This window comes from Chrysemys picta, chromosome 21 (assembly GCF_011386835.1).
Source record: "Chrysemys picta bellii isolate R12L10 chromosome 21, ASM1138683v2, whole genome shotgun sequence".
Classification (NCBI taxonomy): Eukaryota; Metazoa; Chordata; order Testudines; family Emydidae; genus Chrysemys; species Chrysemys picta.
In genome coordinates this window covers 18,299,519-18,323,896 of record NC_088811.1, presented here as the reverse complement: position 1 = coordinate 18,323,896, position 24,378 = coordinate 18,299,519, and the positions used below count along the sequence as shown (strand labels likewise).

Here is a 24,378-nt window from a genome sequence, read left to right as displayed (position 1 = left end):
TGCAGCTCTTTAATTGGACTTGTGGCCTAGCCGAGACAAGCCAGACTTCACCCACATCCTGAGGGGGTGCTGCCCCCCTGCTCCCCTTCAGGGCTGGGGTGCTGCCCCCCTGCTCCCCTCCGCGCTGGCCACTGCCACCCAGCTCCCTGCAATGGGCCACCCTGTGCCCTGCTGCACCCAACAGCTGGAGAAGCCCCTCACCCCCCACCCACCCACCTACCCACTCCCCACAGAGCCCAGGGGGCGGCTCCGCGCAGCCAGACCAGGGGCTATTTCGGCAGAGAGCGGGGATGGGAATTGGGTGACGCTCCCTCGCCCGGCCCCTTGGGCGGGGGACCCTTGCGGCGGAGAGTGCGGAGCGGCGTTGCGCGACGCTCCCTGGGCGCCTTGGTAACGGCGAACGCCGCGGCGGGGGCGGGGAGCGAAGCTCGGCGCTGCTGCCCCTGCCCGGCTCAGGCCTGGTCCAGATCGGCTCCGCCCGCCGCAGCCCTGCCCCCCACCCCCACCCCCGACCCTGGGGCCGTCGCGCGGGCTGCCCCGCCCCCTAGCCCGGCCCCGTCACAGCGCCTGGCGCCCCCTAGCGGGCGGGGCCCGGGCAGGCTCCGTGGCCAGCTGCTCCCCGCCCGCCCGCTGCTTGGCGCCCCTCGGGCCGGGCTCGCCCCCGCCTGCCACTGCCTCACGCCGTCCCTGCCGCTCGGGTGTGAGCCGCCCCCCCCCCCCCGCCGTGCCAGGCTCGCCCCAGCTCGCCAATGCCACAGAAACTGCCCCCGCCCGTCCCACACTCCTGCCACTGCCGCCCCCACTCCCTGCCGCCCCACTGGCGTGACTGAGTCTTTCTGCCCGTGCCAGGCTCTCTGCAGCACCATACAAAGCTGCCCCTGCCCCTCAGACACTGCCCCCCCCCCACTGGGGTGAGCTGGGATCGTGCCCCCTGAGCCGGGCTCGCTCCAGCCGTCCCGCGCCATCGGAAGCGCCTCTGCGGGCGGCGAGGTTGTTGTCCGGCGAGTGCGGACATGGCCTCGGAGGCGGTGAAGGTCATTGTGCGCTGCCGGCCCATGAACGAGCGAGAGAAGGCGCTCAGCTGCAAAGCCGTGGTCAGCATGGACAGTCCCCGGGGCCAGTGCTTCATCCAGAACCCTGGGGCCACTGACGAGCCCCCCAAGCAGTTCACCTTCGACGGGGCGTACTATGAGAGCCACAACACTGAACAGATCTACAATGAGATTGCCTACCCGCTGGTGGAGGTGAGTGAGGCCAAAAGTGATCTATGAGCCACAGAGACTCTCCATGGAGAATGGGTGGCTTGGGAGATTGGCAATGGCAGGCAAGGCCTTTCCATCAATTGCTGCAGAGTTAAGGGCCAGTTCTAGGTTTTTTTGCCGCCCCAAGCAACTGCCGAAGCAAAAAACAAACAAACAAAAAAAGGTGTTTGGAATGCTGCCTCTGAAATTGTGCTTGGTTCGCTGGTGCCTAGAGCCGACCCTGGCAGAGTTTAAACTTTCATTTAAAAATCCTACAAAGTTTTAATCTTTATGGTTATGAAGAAAACCCGTTGAATGTGACCTCATGCTGCACTGTCTCCTTGATTCATAGATTTGAAAGCCAGAAAGGACCATTGGGATCATCTAGTCTGACCTCCTATATAACAAAGGCCATGAAACTCCCCCAAAATAATTCCTATAGCAGATTTTTTAGAAAAAAAATTCAATCTTGATTTGAAAATTGTCAGTGACCCTTGTAAATTGTTTGATGGTTATTTACGCTCATTGTGAAAAATTTACACCTTATTTCCAATCTGAATTTGTCTAGCTTCGACTTCCAGTCATTGGGTTGTGTTATATCTTTCTCTGCTAGACTGAACAGCCAATTATAAATATTTGTTCCCTATGTAGGTCACTAAAGACTGTAATTAAGTCACCCCATGACCTTCTCTTTGTTACACTAAATAGATTGAGCTCCTTGCATCTACAGTAGAACCTCAGAGTTACGAACTGACTAGTCAACCACACACCTCGTTTGGAACCGGAAGTATGCAATCAGGCAGCAGCAGAGACCAAAAAAAAAGCAGATACAGTACTGCGTTAAACATAAACTTCTAAAAAATAAAGGGAAAGCAGCATTTTTCGTCTGCATAGCAAAATTTCAAAGCTGTATGAAGTCAATGTTCAGTTGTAAACTTTTGAAAGAACAACCATAACATTTTGTTCAGAGGTATGAATGTTTCAGAGTTACAAACAACCTCCATTCCCGAAGTGTTCATAATGCTGAGGTTCTACTGTATCACTATAAGGCAGTTATTTTAATCCTTTCGTCATTCTTGTGGCTCTTCTCTGAACCCTCGCCAATTTTTCAACGTCCTTCTTGAATTGTGGAGACTGGAACTGGACACACTATTCCAGCAGCAGTTGCACCAGAGCTAAATAAAGAGGTAATCTCTGATCGTACTTGAGATTCCCCTGTTTAATGCATCCAAGGATCACATTAGCCCTTTTGGCTACAGCATTGCACTGGGACCTCAGGTTCATCTGATTATCCACCACAATATCCATCCCATAGATCCTTCATCCTGTAAGTATGTCCTGTGTTCTTTCTTCCCAGACGAATAAATTTACATTTAGCCATATTAAAATACATATTGTGTGCTTGTGCCTAGTTTACCAAGTGATCCAAATCACACTGTATTCGTGACCTGTTCTCTTAATTATTTGCCACTCCCCCAATTTGTGTCATCTGCAAAGTTTATCAATGATGATTTTATGTCTTCTTCCAGGTCTTTGATAAAAATGTTAAATAATGTAGGGCCAAGCACCAATCCCTGTGGGATTCCACTAGAAACAAAACCACTCAATGGTGATTCCTCAATTACAAATACATTTTGAGACCTATCGGTTAGCCAGCTTTTAATCCATTTAATGTATGCCATGTTAATTTTGTACCATTTGTTTTTAATCAAAATGTCATGCAGTATCAAGAGCTGTTCTTCAGGACTGGGAAACGTACTCAGAGCATCACAGCTACGTAAATTTCAATGGTCCCTTGAAATATATGTTAACTCCTTATGCTTAATATTGTTCCACCTTATATTTAACTGTGACACTCTGAGTACATTTCCCAGACCTGAGGAAGGTCTCTGTGTAAGCTCAAAAGCTTGTCTCTCATCAACAGAAGTTGGTCCAGTAAAAGATAGTACCTCACCCATCTTGTCTCTCTAGTATCCTTGGACCAACATGGCTACAACACTGAATGCAGTATCAAGTCAAGCACCTTATGGAAGTCTAAGAATATTACATCAACACTATTATTTATTATTTATTAACTGAACTCGTAATCTCATCAAAAAAAGATATCAAGTTACTTTGACAGGATCTGTTTTCCATAACCCCACGTTGATTGGGCATTAATTATGTTCCCCTCCTTTAATGCTTTTTCAATCAAGTCCCATATCAGCAGCTCCATAGTCAGATTGACAGGTCTATAATTACCCAGGTCATCCCATTTACCCTTTTTAAATATTGGCTCAACATTAACTTTCGTCCAGTCTTTTGGAACTTCCCTGTTGTTCCAACATTAATGTTTAAAGTCAACATTAGAGGTCCTTTGCACTCTTCTGACAACTTGCATCCAAAAGGGCTATCTGGATCTGCTGATCTTATAATGTCTAACTTTAGTAGCTGCTGTTTAACATCCTCCTGAGATATCTAGTAGTGGAATGGAAAGAGTGTAATAATCATCATATGATGAGACTACATCATCTGTTTTTTCCCAAGTACTGAACAGAAATATGTATTGGTAATTTCTACATTATTATTGATAATTCTACCATTTGCATTTAGCAGTGAACCAGTACCATGGTCAAGATTCTTTTGTGCTTTTAATATACTCAAAAAACTCGTTCTTACTGTGCTTAAATATGCATACCATAGATTTCTCTGTGTGATCCTTTTCTTAACGTCTGGTTTATATATATTACTATCAACTTCCCTTTCTTTAATTTATTATCTATTATTTTTTTCATTTTTTTATAGCTGCTTTCACTTCCCCTCTAAACCAGGTCAGTTTTTTAACCAGTACGGTCTTCTTCCTTGATTGTGGCTTTTGGGGCATCTAATGAAGTGTTCTTAAACAATTCCAAATGATCGATCATATTTTTCTAATTACATTTTTCCTGCCAGCTGATTTGGCAGATATTTTCAGCTTTGTGAATGTGGCCGTTTTAAAGCACAAAGTATACATATGACTGGTTTGGACTTTATTCTGTTTGCACATTATAAATGCGACCAATTCATGGTCACTTGTACCTAAGCAACCATTAGTTTTTAGTTAATGCAGAGTCCTCGTGTGTTGACTGCAACACTTTTTGAGTTAGGAAATTGTCATCTGTAATATTTAGAAATTCCAAGGATGTTTTAATACTGGCAGCCAGTGGAGGGATTAGCCACTGGGCTGATGGGGCCCGTGCCCAGGAGTCCCAGCCAACTGGTGACCCCTGGAAAAAATCTGCTGCCACCGGTGGAAGCCCGGAGACCCAGCTGCCAAGTGGGCAGGGCTGGGGAAGACCCCGCGCCCTGACCCTGCTCCACGGCAGCAGCGCAGGGAAGGGGAAGTCTCCCCCCCCCCCCGCCCTGTCCCCCCTGCACCACCACCCATCCCCAGCAGAAGCTGCTGGGCAGCAGGGCAAACCCCCCCACCCAACCTGCTCTCCAGTAGAAGTGCTGGGTGGGCAGGGCGGGAAAAGCCCCAGCGCCCCGAACCTGGTCCCCCACAGAAGCATTGGGGGGTGGCAGGGGAAGCCCCAGCACCTGGAGCCCCACTGCGGCCCTGGGACAGTGAACCGTGGCCAAGGGGAGTTGCGATCGGTCTAACCTGCGGAAGCGGCCGGTAAACAAACCAGCACGGCCCGCCAGGGGGCTTACCGTGGCGGGCCGCGTGCCAAAGGTTGCCAATCCCTGCACTACAGTAAACTGAAGAACATTAGCATAGTATTTCTCCTCTGCTCACTCAAAGGCATCTCTGAAGCTGGCAAAGGAGGGAATGACCTCAAACAGCAGGGGGCTGAGCAATTCACCAGGGCTTTGCCCCTGACCTCATTTACGGCTCTTCGCAGCCTCTCTCCCTAACCATATTTCAGTCTCTGGTGAATTGGTATGTGGTTCATTTTTTTTCAAAACGTCTGTTTAGGTATTATTGCCATTGCATCTGGGGAATCTTGCATTCAGTTTTTTAAAAAATCAGTAAATCCGTCACCCAGTGGTGATTCGTAAAGTTATATCTATTTCACGTCTTGCTGAGATGGGAATGAAGGAAGGAAGGAAAGGTGACTCCCTGCTTTAGCCAGCTTTGCAAAGGATGAATTTGAGTGAGTAGATGAGAAATAACATTCTTATCATTATTCTAGGATTAAGACTTCCCTTTTAGCCACAATCTGCTGGAGTTCCCTTTGTCTCTCCAGTCCTCAGAGTACCTTCTGACCTACAGCAAAAGTATCCTAATTTTCTATACTATAATCAAAGGGCCCTTCCTGTTTTGACCTTCTCTGTTCTGTCAGCCCCTGGGGTTTGAGAGGAACCAGTGCATTTATACAGCAGTGAAATGTATTTTATTTTATTCTCTTAGTCTATGGCCTGAGCTAGGAAGCTTGTCTTTTGCCCCTACTTTTCTTCCGCTTCAGGTTTTCCATTCTTTTTATTTTTCTGGGTTTTGGATGGGATGTAAAACCAAGTCCTTGGTTTGTAGAGATTAAAGATCCCATGGGACTTTCCAGAAGAAATTCAAAATTCCAGCTCAGGTGCTTGCGTTCCATCCACCTACAGATGACATTGCAATTTCTTTGCTCACCCAGCAGTTTTTCTCCTTCCCTATAAAATCTCTGTTAGGTGATAGAATAGAATCTTAGTAGCTTGATTGAAAACATGTGAAGGACGAAGATAATGGCTATTATCTTTATGTTTTTCTGAATTTTCCAGGGTGTTACTGAGGGCTACAATGGCACCATTTTTGCCTATGGCCAGACTGGCAGTGGGAAGTCATTTACCATGCAGGGCATTGTGGACCCTCCTACGCAGAAAGGCATAATTCCCAGAGCATTCGAACACGTGTTTGAGAGCGTACAGGTATGTAGTGAAGTGAAATGGCTGCTGTAGCAGGGACTATAGCCCAGATCCTCAAAGGTATTTAGGTGTCTAATTCTCATTGATTTCAATAGGAAATTTAGGTGCCTAAATATCTTTGAGGGTCTGGGGCTATATGTTATAAGCTGTTTATTAATAGGTTTTTCTACCGTATTCACCACCATAGTATCTGAGCCCCACAAACATTAATGAATTTATTCACACAACCCTATGGCAAGGTAAGGAAGTATTATCCCCCATTTTACAGATGGGGAAACTGAGGCACAGAGAGGGGAAATGACTTCCCCAAGATCACACAGGAAGGCTGTCACTGAGCTGGGATAGAACTCTGATCTCTTGAGTTCCTCCTCAGTGCTTTAGCCACATTCTTCCCACCCCCAAATTATCATTGGGATAGCAGGAGACCTCCTGTCAACTTGCTAAGATCTTCACATGATGAGTACATGAGCACTGAATGCAGTTCTGGTTGGCTGAGTATGTATGATGCAGTAGTGGGCATATGTATAGTCCAACAGAGTCCTTGAGATTTGGGACTCAGGTGCTGTTTACAGCTCTACCACATTTACTGTGTGACTTTTGGCAAATTAGTGTTTCTCTCTCTGCCTCAGTTTCCATATCAGTAAAACTAGGATAATGCTTAAATCTTAGGAAGTTGTGAGGCTTAAGTCATTAATGTTTATAAATTGCTATGAAGCCCTCTGCTGAATGGTGCTAGGAAAGGGCAAGATACTTTTACTCCAAGCTGAATATTCTCGATGCTGTGTATTTACTAGCGTAAACCAGCCCACCACACTAGGTCTACACTTCTCAGTGTCTGTGTATTGTATGGCAGGAGTTTACAATCTGAAAGGTCCCATATAATGTGAACTAAATAGTTAATCTGCAGACTGAGTATTTTCAAAAAAGCCAAGGGGGGTTAGGCACCCAACTGTCATTGACAGTCAACTGGAGTTTAGGTATCTAACTCCCTTAGGCACCTTTGAAAAACTTCCCCTAAAATCCCATCTCTTGTTTTTGTACAGTGTGCTGAAAACACCAAGTTCTTGGTGAGAGTCTCTTACCTGGAGATCTACAATGAAGACATAAGAGATTTGCTAGGAGCCGACACCAAGCAAAAGTTGGAGGTGAGGCGATCATAAAGTCATTCTGGCTAAATGAGGATGTACTTTAATTTGCTCTGACTGCTATCAGGCATGCCTAATAGAAATGGGAGAACCCAGCAGAAACTTTTTGCAGAAACTGAAACGTGAAGCATTTGGGATGTGACAAAAACTGTTCTTATTATGTTTAGTGAGTTTTATCTACAGTCTGGTCCCATTCCCCCAAATCTCATACTTTCCTTTATTGTTTGAGACCCAGGTTTGACTACATCCTTGTACATGAAAGTCGAGTGTGCTTCAAATCAATGTTGAAAGTTATCATCAGTGTGTTTTTACCCTGACAAAGGTTAGACTCAGCTGCTCTCCACAATTGATTTCAAAGTTCCTCATTCTTGATGGTGGCTGTTAGAATATGCAACTCACAAGACCAAACTTACTTTTGTTATTTTATGTAGGTATTTGAATTTAACTGAACACGTACAAAAGAATGCCGGTGACTGGTTCCTGCCACCTTTGGCATCAATTTAAAATGCAATACAAAAATAATTACAAAACCACTATGGTAGGACTGACATTATCATAATTTGTCACTCCACCCATTTTTGTGTGCAAACTTTACCAACAGTGACATTTTCTTCCAGTTCATTGATAAAGATATTGAGTAGCGTTGGACCAAGAACAGATCCCTGTGTGGAGCCCCACTAGAAAGGCTCCAATTGCATGATGAGTCCCTGTTTAGAAGAACTTGTTGAGGTCTATCAATTAGCCCGTGTGCGTAAGGGCTGCAGGACTGAACCCAAGATCCCAGCTTTGGGCTAGGAAGTGGGAATCTGCCTCAACTTTACAGGGAGGCATAAAAGGAGTTAGGATGCTGAAAGTGGACACATGGAAAGAAGAGGTCAGGAGAGAGGATACACAAGATCATAGGGAAGGGAAGGGGAAAGATGTAATGAAAACAGAGATGTAAAATGGGAGGGATTGTGCAAAACCCTGAAAGTGAGGCTGAATTGCTCAACGTGCAAAGGAGAGGGGAGCCAGAGAAAGGATTTGGAGGGGCCTGGAAGAACGTTAGGTTATGTCTAGTTAGGAACATAGGACACCTAGCTGGATGGACCATTGATCTTGTCCAGTGTGGCAAGTCCTATCTTACAGTGGCCGGTTCCAGATGCTTCAGAGGAAGGTGCAAGAAGTCCCCAGTGGACCGTTATGGAATAGCCTGCACATACGGGAAGTTTCTTCCTGATGCCCATAAGTTAGTATCTGGTTTATGCATTGAAGAAGGAGGGTTTCTGTCCCTCATCCATTTTTAATCTGATCTAATGTGACTGTGGATGATCTCATTATCTCTAAAAATGGCTGATCCTTTATTGACAGGATACTGCAGAGGTACAACTCCCCATTGGAATGCATGGGAAAGGCAGAAAGTTTCAAAGATGTAGTACAGTAAAATTAATACAATTAATAATTCTATTGATTGTTGTTTTACACTCAAAGAATTTGCCTTACAATAGCTTTGCAAATCTCTGCCCTTCCCATGCATTCCTGTGGGGAGCTGTATGTCTTCTCTTCTAATTTACATGCCAGCAAGATTGTCAGTATAAGGAAAACCAAGGTACTAGCACCATCTGCTGCGCAGAAATGTTGAAACTCTGACAGAACTTCAGCATGTGCCTGGCCCTATAGGGGTGAAATCCCTGGTGGGTCCCCATTTCCTCGCTCTGCAGAGAGAGTGTGTGTGTTTAGGGAGAAATAGGGTTCACTATTTTAGAAAGAGCCTCCTGCACATTCCTGCTTTTTGTTCCACATCAATAATGACATTGGTTTACGTGACGACTGCTGTTGGCACAGGCAGGGCAGTGCTTGGGCAGAACTGTTTCCACGGTAACACAGTCACCGCTGGTGACAGCTTCTGGCTGTAGCTGCTTCTATAGAGTAATTAAGTGAGTCAGTGTCCTGTGGAGACACAAAGCCTAGGCAGATCTTCTGCCCCCTGCAGCCCTACATGTTTCTCCTCTGAAATCCCATTAGTATTATTAATTGTATTTGTTTCCTTTTAACGTCGGTGACTCCTGGCCACCCCTGCACCTCAGGGACTCAGTCACTTGCCATGAAATAAAGCCCGGCAGAGAACAGGCCTCACTGAGCTCTGCTTGGAAGACCTCACACTCAGGTGAAGTGCAGTGTCAAGTGAGTGGAATGTCCTCATTCCACCCTAGTAGGCTAAGTACAGCTTCCTCCCCTGCAAGGCAGTGCCATTCCTTCAGCCGATCAGAGATGGACCTTGGAGAGGACTTCGCCAGGGACTCAGCTTCCACAGCACTCCTAACTTTAGCCATCCCAGTCACCTGATTGTCATATATCAAATTAAAAGCTATAGTATAGATTGACCTAACCCTGATCCTGTAACTGGGTTAACCCAGGCAGTCCAGGGCTTTAGCTTGGTTAGGGAACATGACTAAGGTCCGATCTACACTACAGTTTTTAACTCTCTCATAACCTGATTCTGTTCTAGTCTAGATAGGTTCTTATAGTGCATTTATCACAGGAGTGTCAGAGCGCTTTCCAGAAGTGCATTAAGCAAGGTGACTAACATCTGTCACATGTTTGAAATCACATCAGGACAACCATGTTGTAGCTTGGACTCCTGACTCAGTTATTTTGTGGTGTAGATAGGGTCCTAGTTGTCAACTCAAATGATGTTGGCCATAACTGTTTGCAAATGATTTCAAATACATTTAAAAGCCCCAATGAGAATGGAGCCTAAGTGGTGTTTGTGATCCTAGTGGGCTATCCTGATCACTTTTTCCTGTGATGGGTTTGATGGATCACTCAAGGCTATAAAAGAAAAAACATGTAGTTTAGTAACCTCTTTTATGAAAAGTCCCCTCTGTGGGAATTTTAGTTGCTGGGAGGATTCTATTAGAGATTTAATGTGTTGGGGATATCTGTCTCCAGAACAGGACTTTGGAGTCACCAAAGAAAAGACTGACACCCAGATTTTATACTTGTCCTGAGCATGAGGGGGCAGGATTTTGGGAGTTTAATCAATGCCGTGTAGATGCCCATGTGGTGCAGAGGGGATCAGTAGAGCACCTAATATCAGTATCCCTCACTATTGTGTCTCAGGGCTTGTCTACATATGTCAGGGTTTCCTCCCTACTCTGAACTTTGGGGTACAGATGTGGGGACCCGCATGAAAGACCCCCCTAAGCTTATTTCTAGCAGTTTAGGTTAAAAACTTCCCCAAGGCACAAATCCCTTCCTTGTCCTTGGACGGTATTGCTGCCACCACCAAGTGAGTTAGACAAAGATTCAGGAAAAGGATCACTTGGAGTTCCTATTTCCCCAAAATATCCACCCCAAGCCCCTTCACCCCCTTTCCTGGGGCGGCTTGAGAATAATATACCAACCAATAGGTTAACCAAGTGAGCACAGACCAGACCCTTGGGTTTTTAGGACACTAAAAACCAATCAGGTTCTTAAAAGAAGAACTTTATTATAAGGAAAAAAGTAAAAGAAGCACCTCTGTAAAATCAGGATGGAAGGTAATTTTACAGGGTAATAAGATTTAAAACACAGAGGATTCCCCTCTACGCTCAACTTCAGAGTTACAAAAAGCAGGAATAAACCTCCCTCTTAGCATAAGGAAAATTCAGAAGCCAAAACAAAAGATAATCTAATGCATTTCCTTGCTGTTATTTACCATTTTTGTAATCTTAGATGCTTATTTCAGGTAGGGTTTTAGGAGATGTTTTTTTTCCTGCCCTGGTCCCTCTCTGTCCGAGAGAGAGAAACAAAGAGAGCCCCAACAAAACCTCCCCCTCCCCAGATTTGAAAGTATCTTCTTTCCTTATTGGTCCTTTTGGTCAGGTGCCAACCAGGTTATTTTATGCTACCCTTAGCTGTATGTTTATGACAACATTCTACTTAAGTCGATGCAAGTTATGTTGCTTAGGGGTGTGAAAAAAACCACCTGAGCAACATAAGTTACATTGATTTAAAGCTGTGTGTACACTTCGCTATGTCACCGTGAGACACTCTCCCACCAACATAGTTTCTGCCTCTCGTTGAGATGGAGTAATTTCGTTGATGGGAAAGTACTCTCCTGTCAACGTAATGCATCTTTACCAGATGTGCTACATCGGCACCCTGCAGCATGGTAGTGAAGACAAGCCCTCAAACCCTTGATGTACTAAACTCCCTATAACCAGAGACACAAGAGAGATATGCTATGGCAGATGAAAACCTTGACCTATCTTCTTAATGTTTGAAGCTGAAGACGCAGCTAAGGGGCAGCTCAGAGTAGGGGAGCGGGGCGCCATGTGACACTGGAGATGCCTGAGCTAAGCAACAAACTCTTGACTTTAGTTCCTGTTGCATATAGAACCATGAAAGTTTTTTTGTACTTTTATTCATACTTCAGAACTAGTCTGTTTCCTGGTTACAGCCAAATACAGCTGTCCGCTACATTACAGCTGTGTAGTGGGGTGGGCCAAAGCCTAATTGCTGAGCACCTACTGAGCATGGTGCAACCTCCAAGTTGGTGGGAGATGTGGGTGCTCAGCAGGTACACAGCACCCCTCGGGAGTTGCTTCAGAGTGCTGTTCTGTAGCTGGCAATGAGATTTTTGCTGTAATGTCCCATTATGCACATAACTGCCTTTTCCTCCTTTCATATGCAAAGGGGCTCCTGGAAAGATTCCAGAGTGGTCTGTGGTGTTTCAGAATCTAGTGGTCCTGCTGTAACCTGGGTTCATGGATTCATAGATTTTAAGGCCAGAAGAGACTGTTCTGATCGTTGTGTTGTGCTCTTCCTGCTTGCAGCTGAAGGAGCACCCAGAGAAAGGGGTGTATGTGAAAGGGCTCTCCCTGCACACCGTGCACAGCGTGGCCCAGTGCGAGCGCATCATGGAGACGGGTTGGAGAAACCGAGCGGTGGGCTACACCCTGATGAACAAGGATTCTTCCCGCTCCCACTCCATCTTCACCATCAACATGGAGATCTATGCTGTAGGTAGGTGCCAGATTCCTGGATCAGGCCTTTGGGAGACTGAGCATAGAACCAACCTGTGCAATGTGGTGGATAATCCCAGAATAAAAACTGGCGCTTGAATACAGCTGAGCAAATAATTGATTTTTCTGTTCTATTGCTGAACCACAGTATTTGTGGGGAAAAAATCGGTTTGTTTCTAAATGAAACTGAATGTTTTGAGTTTTTCTCACCAAAACAAAAACTGAAAACATTCCATGTGAGTCCAAATTAAATGTTTTGAATATCCGTTCAAATGGACGTTTTCAAAACGTTTTGTTTTGATTTTTTCTAAGGTATTTTGACCTTTTCAAAAATGTTGTCTGGTTTTTTGGGGCAAAACTATTTGTTAAATTTGACCAACATTTGCAAATGGTTTCAGAGCCCTTGAAAAATGCATTTTTCAGTGAATGCACTATTTGCTGAAAATATTTTGCCCAGTTCTAGTCTAGAATGAGAGCTGTGCCTTGGCACCAGCATTCACTACAGTGCAAAGTGACTGAGTATTTTTTAAATGTCTTTTCCCTTGCTCACCCATGGAGAGAGGGGGACATGTGTCCTACACATTGTTTGGGAGCATATTTCCCTCTGTTTTTCTTTTTCTTCTAAAATCCTTATTTGATGCTGTTGAAAGGTGCTGGACTGACAGCCCCGGTGCTGAAGGCCACACTTGCACTTGGAATTAATAGATTGTAAAGCTGGAAGGGACCATTATTATCATAGAATCAGAATCATAGAAATGTAGGGTTGGACAGGACCTCGAGAGGTCATCAAGTCCAGCCCCCTGTCCTGAGGCAAGACCAAAAAAACCTAGACCATCCCTGACAGGTGTTTGTCCAACCTGTTCTTAAAAACCTCCCATGACGGGGATTCCACAATCTGCCTTGGAAGCCTGTTCCAGTACTTAACTATCCTTATAGTTGGAAAGTTTTTCCTAATATCTAATCTCCCTTGCTGCAGATTAATCTGATTAGTTCTTGTCCTGCCTTCACTGGACATGGAGAAGGAGAGGTTACTTACCTTTCTGTAATTTGAGTTCTTCAAGATGTTTGTCCTTATGGGTGCTCCACTGCAGTACTCATGCACACCTCTAACTAGTCTGACCTCGTACTTAACACAGGCCAGAGAACTTCACCCAGTTCTTCCTGCATTGAACCTACGAACTTTTGATTGAACTACAGCATATCTTTTAGATGGATATCTAATCTCAGTTAAAAGATCCCAGGGAAAGAGAATCTCTAGGTAGTCTAATCCAGTGGAAAATTACTTTCACTGTCCAAAAAATGTGCATTTTATTTCCAGTTCGGATTTTCCTGACTTCGGCTTCTAGCCACTGCACTTTCTTTACTCAATAAAGTATGGCTAGTAACAGGGCAAGTTGCCCCCAGATATCACCATGCCAGTGTGTCCCAACCTGGACCTGGAAGGATCACCTGTAGGAGTGAAAGAGGAGTTCAGTCTCCCATGCTCCACTGATGAGTGCTAAGAGTTTGGTTTTATTTCCTTCATCTGATCTCCATTCATGGGAAACTTGCACAGTGTCTTCCAACTGTAATCGCAGATGCTGCTGATATCCCTCATTTCCATGTATAGAGAATTTACCACCAAACATTTACTAAAAATGGAGGAATGAGGAGTGACCCTCAGAATAACCCAATTAGCAGATCACGTGAGTGTTAACCGTGCCTTGATTTGCTGAACCAAGTCCTGCTTCACCAACCTCTATAACGTGGGACCCTCAAATCCTGACGCTGGCCTACGAACCAAAAGTAAATGCTTACACTCCTCTCGTGTTCCAGGTAGGGCTCGGGTTGCAGTCTAAATTGGAATTATTTGTCTTGTTTAGAGGCTTTCAAAAAGTGGTGCCTCTGTTTTTGTAGCCCAAACTAGCAGGGTGAGAATGGCTTGTCATTTAATTAACTTAGGAGGGAAGCCCCATGCATTCCACGGCAAGCTGGGGGGTCTCTGGATTTTGCAGTGCTATAGTGCAGCAGACTGGAAATTCTGCATCCGTTTCATTCACAGTTGAGATTGGACGTTTTTACTGGCTTTAACGTGACCGTCATAATCCAGACAGTATAGTGGCCTCTGCTCTTTATTTTGAAATTAAATTACAGTTGTTTTACCCTTTGTTCGTGTTTTCGGTTTTTATGCCTCAAGATTTGTTATTGGCAATCCAGAGCTGCATAGTAGAAGATGGAGGAGAGAGGGGGGTGAAATATGGTGTTTTGGCAGCTGTATATTGGACAGTCTGAGTTTGGGGCAATTGGGGAGGTGTAGGAGCAAGTTTGGGATTGTGGAATAAGCACATTAGCTGGATGTTTCTACTAAAATGACCATCAGTCAAATAGTTAACAACGTTGATATTTAAACTGTCATCTTTAGATTTCAGATTGGCCCCCCTTAAGATGAATGGGGAAGATCAAGCTGTCTGCAGTCTTGGGAAGAAACACAGCATCACTTACTTACAGTTCATATTTTTTTAAACACTGGAACAAATTGCCCAGGGAGGTTGTGGAATCTCCGTCTCTGGAGATATTTAAGAGTAGGTTAGATAAATGTCTATCAGGGATGGTCTAGACAGTATTTGGTCCTGCCATGCGGGCAGGGGACTGGACTCGATGACCTCTCGAGGTCCCTTCCAGTCCTATAATCTATGAATCTATGAATAAGATTCCCTTCACAACTACGAGGTCTACAAAAACAACAAGGAGTCTGGTGGCACCTTAAAGACTAACAGACTAAGGTGCCACCAGACTCCTTGTTGTTTTTGTAGATACAGACTAACACGGCTACCCCCTGATACTCGAGGTCTACAAAGACTTTTTAATGCACATTTAGATTCCAGAGTGCAAATATGCAGCAAATAGTAGATTCTGTGGCGGCAGAGTTATGAAATACACAGGTCTCTTCCCATTAGTCCGCTCTGAGCATTCAAAGGAACGGGTGCTTTCCCCTTTGATTTGGTGGGAGGGAAGAAGTTTTAGATTTGTCTCATGCTTCTGCCAGAATTAGTTGATGGACTAGAAGAGAATTAGACAGTGACAGCCTTACTTTCCAACCTGCTTGCAGGCATTTTAGCAAGAGTCTGGGGACTTGTTACACCATGGAAACTAACCCAGTAGTTGTATTGATTGAAACAAACAAGCTCCTTGGGTACAATTACTGGCAGGAGCCAAAACAACTACTTAATTTTTAATTGCCAGTTGCTACTTACTTAAGCTGTAAAACCCCCACTCTTCAGAATGGCCATTTGCCCCAGGGCTCAGAAAGGACAGTAAGAAGGGGTGGCACTATTTTCAAACTCCACCTGTTTTCCCCAGTTTCACCCACAATCCCTGAGCTGCCAGATGTTTCTGCCAGAATGATCAGTGATGAAATAGCCAGCAGTGCTTTAGGTCATAATAATTAGGGTTCGGTGTCAACACCCCATTGTGATGAATAGGCAGTTAACGTCTTGGCGCTATTGTTTCTGTCTGTCTAACTGAGAACTCAGCTTTCACAGAGTGCATCAGTTTATGCTTTGTTGACATTTGGAAGGTTTTCTTCACAGCCTTAATGGCTAGAAACTAATTTTTTGAAATGAAAGTTTAGATTTTGCAGATATTGATGGGGCCATCACAGTGGTGCGGACCCCATTGAACCCTTGATGCGCTCCATTGTCAGCCTCACGCTGTTCTAGAGGCTTGTGGCCAGTTTTACTCTTAAACCTGGGTTTGTGATGGCTGGGAATAGCAGGGAAAGGGATGTTTGAAATGAAGGATGATCCAGCACTTAGGGTGGTAACCTGGCACATGGGAGACGTGGATTTAATTGTCTGCTCTGTCACAGACTCCTTATGTGATCTTGGACAGATCACTTGGTCTCTCTGGGCCACAGTTCCCCATCTATACAGTGGGGATACTAGCCCTGCTCAGCTTCATGGGGGTGAGGATGAATCCATGAAAAATCATGAGGTGCTGAGATACTGTGATAATCGGGGCCACATTATCTACCATAGGTAGAGTTTGCAAAGTCTGACTTTGTAGCCTAGTTTTATTCATTGAAGAATCACTCTCCTTTTGTTTTATTTTCCTTAGTTCACTGAATGAGCATTTGCTACTTATCTAGCACCTCAGATGCTGACTGGCAGAATGGGGCTTAGGGAGGGTCTAGGACAGTTGTTTTCCGCCTAGTGAGCTACTTGAAAAAGAGACAAATGCGTACCTTTAAAAACACCTTCCTTCTGGCTCAGAGTGCTCTGTACACCCCCGAGAGTGGGGTAATTTATGGAGGTGCTGAGAGACTGAGAGTCAAATGGTTCAACACACCCCAATGAATCAGAGCACACTGGAGTTCTGGGGTGAAATTCTGGCCCCACTGAAGTCTTTGGGGACAGGTTTTCACCCTTCAGTCCTTAGTTAGCAGGGGTGGGCAGCATGCCCGCGCCCTGGATGGGGAAGGAGTGGCTCACATTGGAGAGAAATCCTCCTGGCCAGACTGGTTCTGCGGGGAACTGCTTGCAGCTTTTCTCACTCATGCAGACAGTTCTAGAGTTTAAGGCAGGAAAGGATCACCAGATCATCTACTCTGACCTGTATATCACAGGCCCTCAACACCAATTGGCACCAGCCCACTAAACCCATCAACTGAAATTAGACCAAATTATTACAGCCCACAGGAGACTAACCTGTTCTGTGCCACAGGCAGAGATTACACGGGACTGAGCTGCACCAGTGCCTGAGGCCCCACAATGGCAGGGAAATGATTAAGTGAGATATACCCACTCAGCTCAGGGGCTTCTTAGTTAACAGAGACTTTCCCAGCGCCCACTGTTCAGACTTTCTGGGCAGTTTGCAACTTGTGCAGTTTTAGCTTCTTTTGATCTTCACTCTTACTTATTTTTGCTTACTTTTCTGTCCCTATTTCCCTTGCCCGAAATAAGCAAACAGAAAATTACAAACTGGTAACCACTTTGTCTGTTCTCCAGCCAGCACATTTAAAACGCACTTAAAATCACTACCAGCATTTCAGATCAATCAGCTGTGCACAGAGCCTGCTTGATTACGCCACCGTGACAGGTTCGGTCACAGAGACCCCCCCTTGGGACTGCCACCTGATGTGCTGAGACTACCTCTGAGCCCGTTTTCCCTGCCAGCTTGGGACTTTAGTACGCTGTCTTGTTGAGCCAGACACGCTAGCCTCCTGCAAACACAGACCCAGGTCTGAACCAAGTCCTCCAAATAGCTGCAGACTTAACTGAAAACAGCTTAAGAAGTGCTTCTGTCTCTAGCACCCAGACACCAAGCTCCCATTGGGATCCAGACCCCAAATAAATCCATTTTACTCTGTATAAAGCTTATAAAAGGGTAAACTCATAAATTGTCCGCCCTCTATTACGTTGATAAAGAGATATGCACAGCTGTTTGCTCCCCCAGGAATTAATTACTTACTGTGGGTTAATTTATAAGCAAAAGTAATTTTATTAAATAGAAAAAGTAGGATTTAAGTGGTTCCAAGTAATAACAGACAGAACAAAGTAAGTTACCAAACAAAATAAAACAAAAACACGCAAGTCTAAGCCTAATACATTAAGAAACTGCTTTCAGATAAATCTCACCCTCAGAGATGTTCCAATAAGCTTCTTTCACACTCTAGACTCCTTTCTAGTCTGGGCCCAATCCTTTCCCCTGGTATAGTGCTTGTTCCAGCTCAGGTGGTAGCTAAGGGATTTCTCATGACCTGGGGTGGCTCTATGTTTTTGCCGCCCCAAACACAGCAGTCAGGCAGCCTTCAGCGGCACACCTGCGGGCGATCTGCGGGTCACGCGGATTCGGTGGCATTTCTGCGGGTGATCTGCCGGTCCCGCGCCTTCAGCATACCCACCGCCGAAGCCGCGGGACCGGCGGACCTCCCGCAGGCATGCCGCCGAAGGCTGCCTGACTGCCGCCCTCACAGCGACCAGCACGCCGCCCCAGGCACGCACTTGGTGTGCTGGTGCCTGGAGCCGCCCCTGCTCATGACTGCAGCCCCTTTGTTCTGTTCCACCCCCCTTATATAGCTTTGGCACAAGGCGGGAATCTTTTGTCTCTTTGGGTCCACCCATCCATCTAAATGGAAAAGCACCAGGTTTAAGATGGATTCCAGTACCAGGTGACATGGGCACATGTCTTGGGAGACCCCAAGCCTTCATTGTTCCTGGCCTGACTCACAGGAAGGCTTGCAAGTAAACAGAGCTATTTACAACCAACTGTCCTAGTTGATGGGAGCCATCAAGATTTCAAACCACCATTAATGACCCACACTTTGCATAATTACAGTAGGATTTCAGAGTTATGTTTCATATTTCTAGTTTCAGATACAAGAATGCTACATTTATACAAATTGGATGACCACACTCAGTAGATTGTAAGCTTTGTAATGATACCTTACAAGAGATCTTTTGCATGAAGCATATTCCAGCTACATTATATTCACACTCATTAGCATATTTTCATAAAATCATATGGAGTGTAACGTCACAGTCACCTCAGAGCCCTGTCCCACCTGTTCACTGTCCCACCTCTAGCCATGGGCATTGCTGCTGAAGCTTTAGAGGAAGGCGATTCCCCCCTCAAAAAACAAACAAACCCAGAATACATGAGCATGGGGGGGGGGATTCCTTCCTGAGCCCATTACACTTAGCATTATTGTGGGGTGAAAGGCAGGAAGGAAATGTTACAGAGGGGAGGGTCACTTCCTGGTCCCTGGTAAACAAGGTGTTAACTTCAGCTTAGCTCTTGGCTTCCTCATGCAGTGGTACTCAGGGAGAGTAATACATTGGTTGCTTAGGAGGCAAAGGGGGCAGACTCCTTTTAGGAAGGTCAGGCTCTGTACCCAGTCTCAGGGGGCTGGGCTGAATCCCAATCTGGGGAGTTTTCTTGTTTTCTGTTTATATTCCCCATTGTCCCTTGAGGAGGAGCAGACGTTGACAGTGCCCATCTCTCCTCCTGCTGAGTCATTTCACCAGCTTCTAAGCAGTAAAACCTGAACCTTGGAGAGTGTGTGCAGCCCCTCTTGGGATGCCAGGAACCCACATGGTGACGTCTTGATAGCGTTTGTTTCCCTGGGGAGGGGCACTTCCTGTGTCTGTACATCACAGGCAGACCTATGAGCATCACCATACACTGAGGCAGCTTTGATTCAGGCCTAGAGAGAAGCTGTAGGCTGGAAATTGAACTAAATATTGCTTCCAGGCTTCTTGGTTCCCCCAACCCTTTCACGGTAGTCCACTTGAACGGATCCTTCTCTCTAGCCATTCACATCCTCTGCTGCTTGTACTGCCCATGTGTTTCTTCTGGCCATGCTGAATTCCTACCCCATTGACTCCTGACTCTCATTTCCGTTCTCCCTTATCTCCACCCCTTTAATTTCTCTCTCCCTGCCTGGCATTTATCATTTAACTCCAGGAAACATCCTGGGGGACATAGTTTGTATGAAAGAACCTGTACAAGGTAAGAGTCCCAATCCTGCACGGTGCCGAGTGTCTTCTGCAAAATTCTGTGTACCCTCATCTTCCACTGAAGCCTATGGGAGTTGAGAGTGCTCATGGGGTCAGAACCTAAAGCGGTTCAAGAAGTTTTGCTGTGTATTCTGGGAACCAAGGCCCTGATTCAGCAAAATAGGTAAGCACATGATTTCAATGGGACTCAAGCCTGTGTTAGAAGTTATGCATATGTGTATGTGCTCTGCTGAATCGGGGCCTATGTGTATACAAAGTCTAGGGCTCAAATTGAAATGTGATGCCTAAGGGCAAGAGGCCTGGTCCTTGTCTGATGAAGTTGCTTCTTCTTAAAAGAACCCGATCCCACATTGTTTTCTTGCAGATGAGAGAGGGCAGGATCACCTGAGGGCTGCAAAACTCAACCTGGTGGATCTAGCTGGAAGCGAGAGGCAGTCCAAAACCGGAGCCACAGGGGAGCGTCTCAAAGAAGCCACCAAAATTAACCTCTCTCTCTCAGCTCTGGGCAATGTCATCTCAGCCCTGGTAGATGGCAGGTGCAAACACATCCCCTATCGAGACTCCAAGCTGACCCGGTTGCTGCAGGACTCCCTTGGAGGAAACACCAAGACCCTCATGGTGGCCTGCCTGTCTCCTGCTGATAACAACTACGACGAGAGCCTCAGCACTTTGCGCTATGCCAACCGGGCAAAGAACATCAAGAACAAGCCCCGTATCAATGAAGATCCCAAAGATGCTCTGCTGAGGGAGTATCAGGAGGAGATCAGGAAGCTGAAGGCCATTTTGGCTGAACAGATGAACACAAATAACTTGTCAGGTACGATGCCCTTGAACTGCTCCAGAGTTGCTTTATCATTGGCCAGAAAATTACACCTTAAATATACGGAGTGCACATTGGCATTTCTCCCCAACCTCCCTTCTACCTGTTGGGGAAGGCTCTCTTCAGCCCAACGCCAGCAGCTTTGGCCTTCAAGTAGGGTGGGAGGGTTAAGGTTAGGATGGGAGTAGTCTGTTTTCAGATGGGGGGATACTTTAGGGAGGGGAGCAGTCTCTAGGAACCATCCTCCATACTCCTGGATAGGAGCAGCCTTTCATGTAGGGGCTAAGACTCAACGGCATTTATTCCCTTTCCCTGCCCCAGCCAGAACCAGCCTTCAAGAGAGCAGGCAATGTCCATGCCCCCTTCACCTCCGGACTGTTGATCCTCCCCTCCTGGGCCTGAGGTTATGTTAGGTGGCCACTTTAAGTGGCCTCATTTCCTTTGCTATCACATGGGTACTCCTGCCTTTTCTCTCTGAGGAGAAGTAAGGGAAGGGAGCTGCATAGGTGCTATGAAGCTTGAGAACCACAAGATCACTACTCCATTTAACCAGACATCTTGCCTGCATCCCTGTAGCTTTAGGCTTGGGTGAAGAGGCAGCATTCTCCAGCAGTTAGAGCAGGGGATGAGGCATCAGGACTCTTAGGTTCTGTTCTCAGCTCTGATGCTAATTCTCTGACCTAGGGCAAGTTGCATAACATTTGTGTGCCTCAATATCCCCGTCTGTAAAACGGGGGTGAGAATGATCCCCTCCCTGAGTGAATAGCCAGATGAAAACCAGGGACAGGAAGACTCCAATTAGCACTCTCTTCCAAGCATCTCTCACTCTTGCATTTACTGCCATAGCCCTTTCACATCACTGCGGACCTGTACTGCTCTCAGAAATGTGATCCAGTGTCCAGGGAACGATACCTTTCTGTGTAGAGTGTCCTACGCTCTAAACTACTTCCCACTGCCAGCCTGGCCATAGGCAAAGATCATACCATTGTAACCCTCAGTTACATCCTGGAAAATAATAGCAAGAACCTATCTAGACTAGACTAGAATTATCTTCAACCTTTTACATACCTGGAACCAAGCTGTTTAAAACTCTGTCCTTCCACACAGCAGTGACTGTCTCTCAGGTGCAGCCCCAGCACAGAGCATTCTCTGTCAGCATGGACTGTATCCTATTAGCACAATTTAAAGGACTGTCTAGGCTGACACATTCCCTATCATCTGTTAGCCTCTTTCTGCTGGTTAGTTGACAAATGATCTGTGGACAATCCTCTGTTGTATGTGTGAGTAATCTTTCTCCTTTCCTTAGGTCTGTTACCTGCTGAGACTACTCAGCTGGACGTGAAGCCAGCTCTCCTACCTGAACCCCAGCCAGATGTCGAGGCCGAGAAGCAGTTAATCAGAGAAGTAAGCCAGGGAGCATGACCCCCAAGTTATTTCCTGCTGGGGGTTGTCCAATTTTATAATCCTCAGCACAACTGTAGCGCAAGGGGGTACTGTGTGACCTTCTTGGTACACCTCTGCCCACGCATCTCAATCTTTGGTCTTGTACCATACACAAAACCTGTATTGTTGGAGACCATGTTACAATACCACTGTTTCCCAACATTGTTTCGTTTTGCTTTGGAGATGGGATGGAACTGGGTTCCCAGCATGGGTCAATTTGCATTGTAGAAGTGCCTTAGCTTTCAGCACTCCCTGCTATTCTAGTGTGGAATCTCCTGCCAGCAAGGGGTTCAGTGAATCCGATCTGACCAACTATTGGGCCAAAGCCTGAGCCTCCTACTTGCTCCTTCGTTAGACTAAACTCCCAGTGACTTCAGTGCTGCTGGTTGCTTAGGTGATCGTTAATGAGATATAGAACCTTTCGGTTCTGTTGGTGGCTCTAATTTGGCCAAATTGGGAGGGACAAAAATTTGTTCCAATCTGATAGTATTTGGAATGTGGTTTGTATGACACACAGCTGCCTCATTTGTCCCCAAAAATCATAACGACCAATTTCAAATACACAGAAACCTAAATTCTAGATTTCCTATGAACCAGCACTTCTCTAGCTTGGAAAATTCCCATCTAATTGCAATTTTGGATTTGTCCAAGCTTGTCTGTGTGGGTCAAGATTCACAGAATCCACCATTAGAAAGGATCAGAAAATTCAGATTATGCATTGAAACCTCTCACGTAGCCTGGATATATGCTGGAGAGAGGAATGACTGGCACACACACACACACACACACACACACACTGATTACTCTGTCTTATTGACAGTCAAGTGTTTAATGCCATCCGTACATTTCCTGATGGCTGATCATCCAGGTTGGGATATTAGTCCATTTCCTAACATGCAGGTGTCCAAATTCATAATCCACCTCCAGAATCAGCACTGACTGGACTCCTCCTGGGCAGACTGGGCCGAGAGATCAGAGGGGAAAGTGCTAGAGGGAGCGAACTCCCCTCTCATTCTTAAAGGAGATCCCTCCAGGGCAAGGTTGAGGCATTGTTGCGTCAGCTATTCCTGTCTTGTGGATAAATGGAAAATTGCCAGTCACCTGTGAGCAGCCGCTGTGTTCATTTACATCGTAGAGAGGAAAATGGCTGTGAATACAGCTCTGTATTTAGTATATTGCTAGGGAAGTGACGAGCAGCCCAGAATGGGTGGGGATGGCCAGGAGTAGACCATGGGGATGTGCCGTGCCAGGCTGTCCACAGTGCCCTTGTGCCTTTCAGGAGTATGAGGCGAAGCTGGCCCGGCTGAAGGCAGACTATGAAGCCGAGCAAGAGTCCCGCGCCCGACTTGAGGAGGACATCAATACCATGCGGACTTCCTACGACCTCAAGCTGTCCACTCTGGAGGAAAACCTCAGGAAGGAAGCAGGTGGGAATGGGGAAGATTTAGAGAAGTGCTAGCTTTTGGGGGAACCATAGAGCAGAGAGGAAGTAGACCGGGGGACTAGCAACTGCAGACAATAGAACTTTGCAGCTTGGGCCACAACCGCACTTAGCTTGAATAAAAGATTTGAACTGCAGAGCTGACAGGCCCCATCATGCATTGCTGTACCTTAAGCCAGTTGGCTTGGCACAAGCCACACTTCTATGCACGATACGAGGGTGATAGTTTCAAACTTATCCATTATATGTGAATTAGATGTGCCCCTTCAATGCCTAGTGAGTAGCCAATATGGCTTGTCAACTAGGCAAAGTTTGGGGATTCCTGAGACAATTGTGACTTGCTGCCAGCCATGCTATAGTATTATCCTTATTCGTTTTGCAGTGCTGCCTAGGAGACAGTTGAGCTAGTTACTGAACAAACACAGACCAGAAAGATGGTCTGTGCCCCAAAGAGCTGATAATCCATAGCAGCTCTGTTACCTGTGTTCTCAATAGTTGGCTCAGACATTTTCTAACACAAAATGGTGATTTTTCTTTGACCGTAAGCCCCCACCCTCAGAGACAGACTGAGTATTGTCATGTGAACCTCCAAAGTTTTACCATCCATTGTGAAAACTACTGTATTCATGGAGGATGCTCTCTGGGTCTCCCATGGTTTTCCCCAAACAGGGTGGGGTGGCAATTGGCAGCTGTTTTGCTAACAGACGTGGTTGGTGCAAATTTTGGGTGATATTTTCACAGAGTGATGCTCTAGTGGTGCAGAGCTTGTAGCTAAGAGTTCTGGGTATTTTTTCTTGTATTCTCCAGATGCTATCCTGAGGGTTGAAACTCTCCCTGACCAGGCACCTTTGTCTCCAGGCCCTGTTGTCGCCGTCACAGAAACAGAACAGGTGTCCACCAAGGTATCCATCACCCAATGCTCTTTATCAGACAAATGG

General features: G+C 46.0%; 1 protein-coding gene across 6 annotated transcripts in view; it reads left to right on the top strand.

The window, feature by feature from the left end:
- The first annotated feature begins 634 nt into the window (after nucleotides 1-634).
- KIF17 (kinesin family member 17) overlaps nucleotides 635-24,378 on the top strand; it is a 42,785-nt gene continuing 19,041 nt past the window's right edge. For 3 of the 6 annotated variants that reach the window (XR_010594279.1, XM_024106556.3, XM_008169818.4), the window contains exons 1-8: nucleotides 861-1,244; nucleotides 5,964-6,110; nucleotides 7,151-7,252; nucleotides 12,052-12,241; nucleotides 20,101-20,553; nucleotides 21,863-21,960; nucleotides 23,279-23,426; nucleotides 24,248-24,342. Coding sequence is in view for 4 of the 6 variants with exons in the window: in XM_024106556.3 (XP_023962324.2) it covers nucleotides 1,014-1,244; nucleotides 5,964-6,110; nucleotides 7,151-7,252; nucleotides 12,052-12,241; nucleotides 20,101-20,553; nucleotides 21,863-21,960; nucleotides 23,279-23,426; nucleotides 24,248-24,342 (1,464 nt within the window). In the remaining 2 variants the exon portion in view is untranslated. Of the gene's footprint in view, nucleotides 1,245-5,963; nucleotides 6,111-7,150; nucleotides 7,253-12,051; nucleotides 12,242-20,100; nucleotides 20,554-21,862; nucleotides 21,961-23,278; nucleotides 23,427-24,247; nucleotides 24,343-24,378 lie in introns of all 6 variants that reach the window. The other 3 variants (XM_008169816.4, XM_008169814.4, XR_010594280.1) reach the window with 3 other exon arrangements.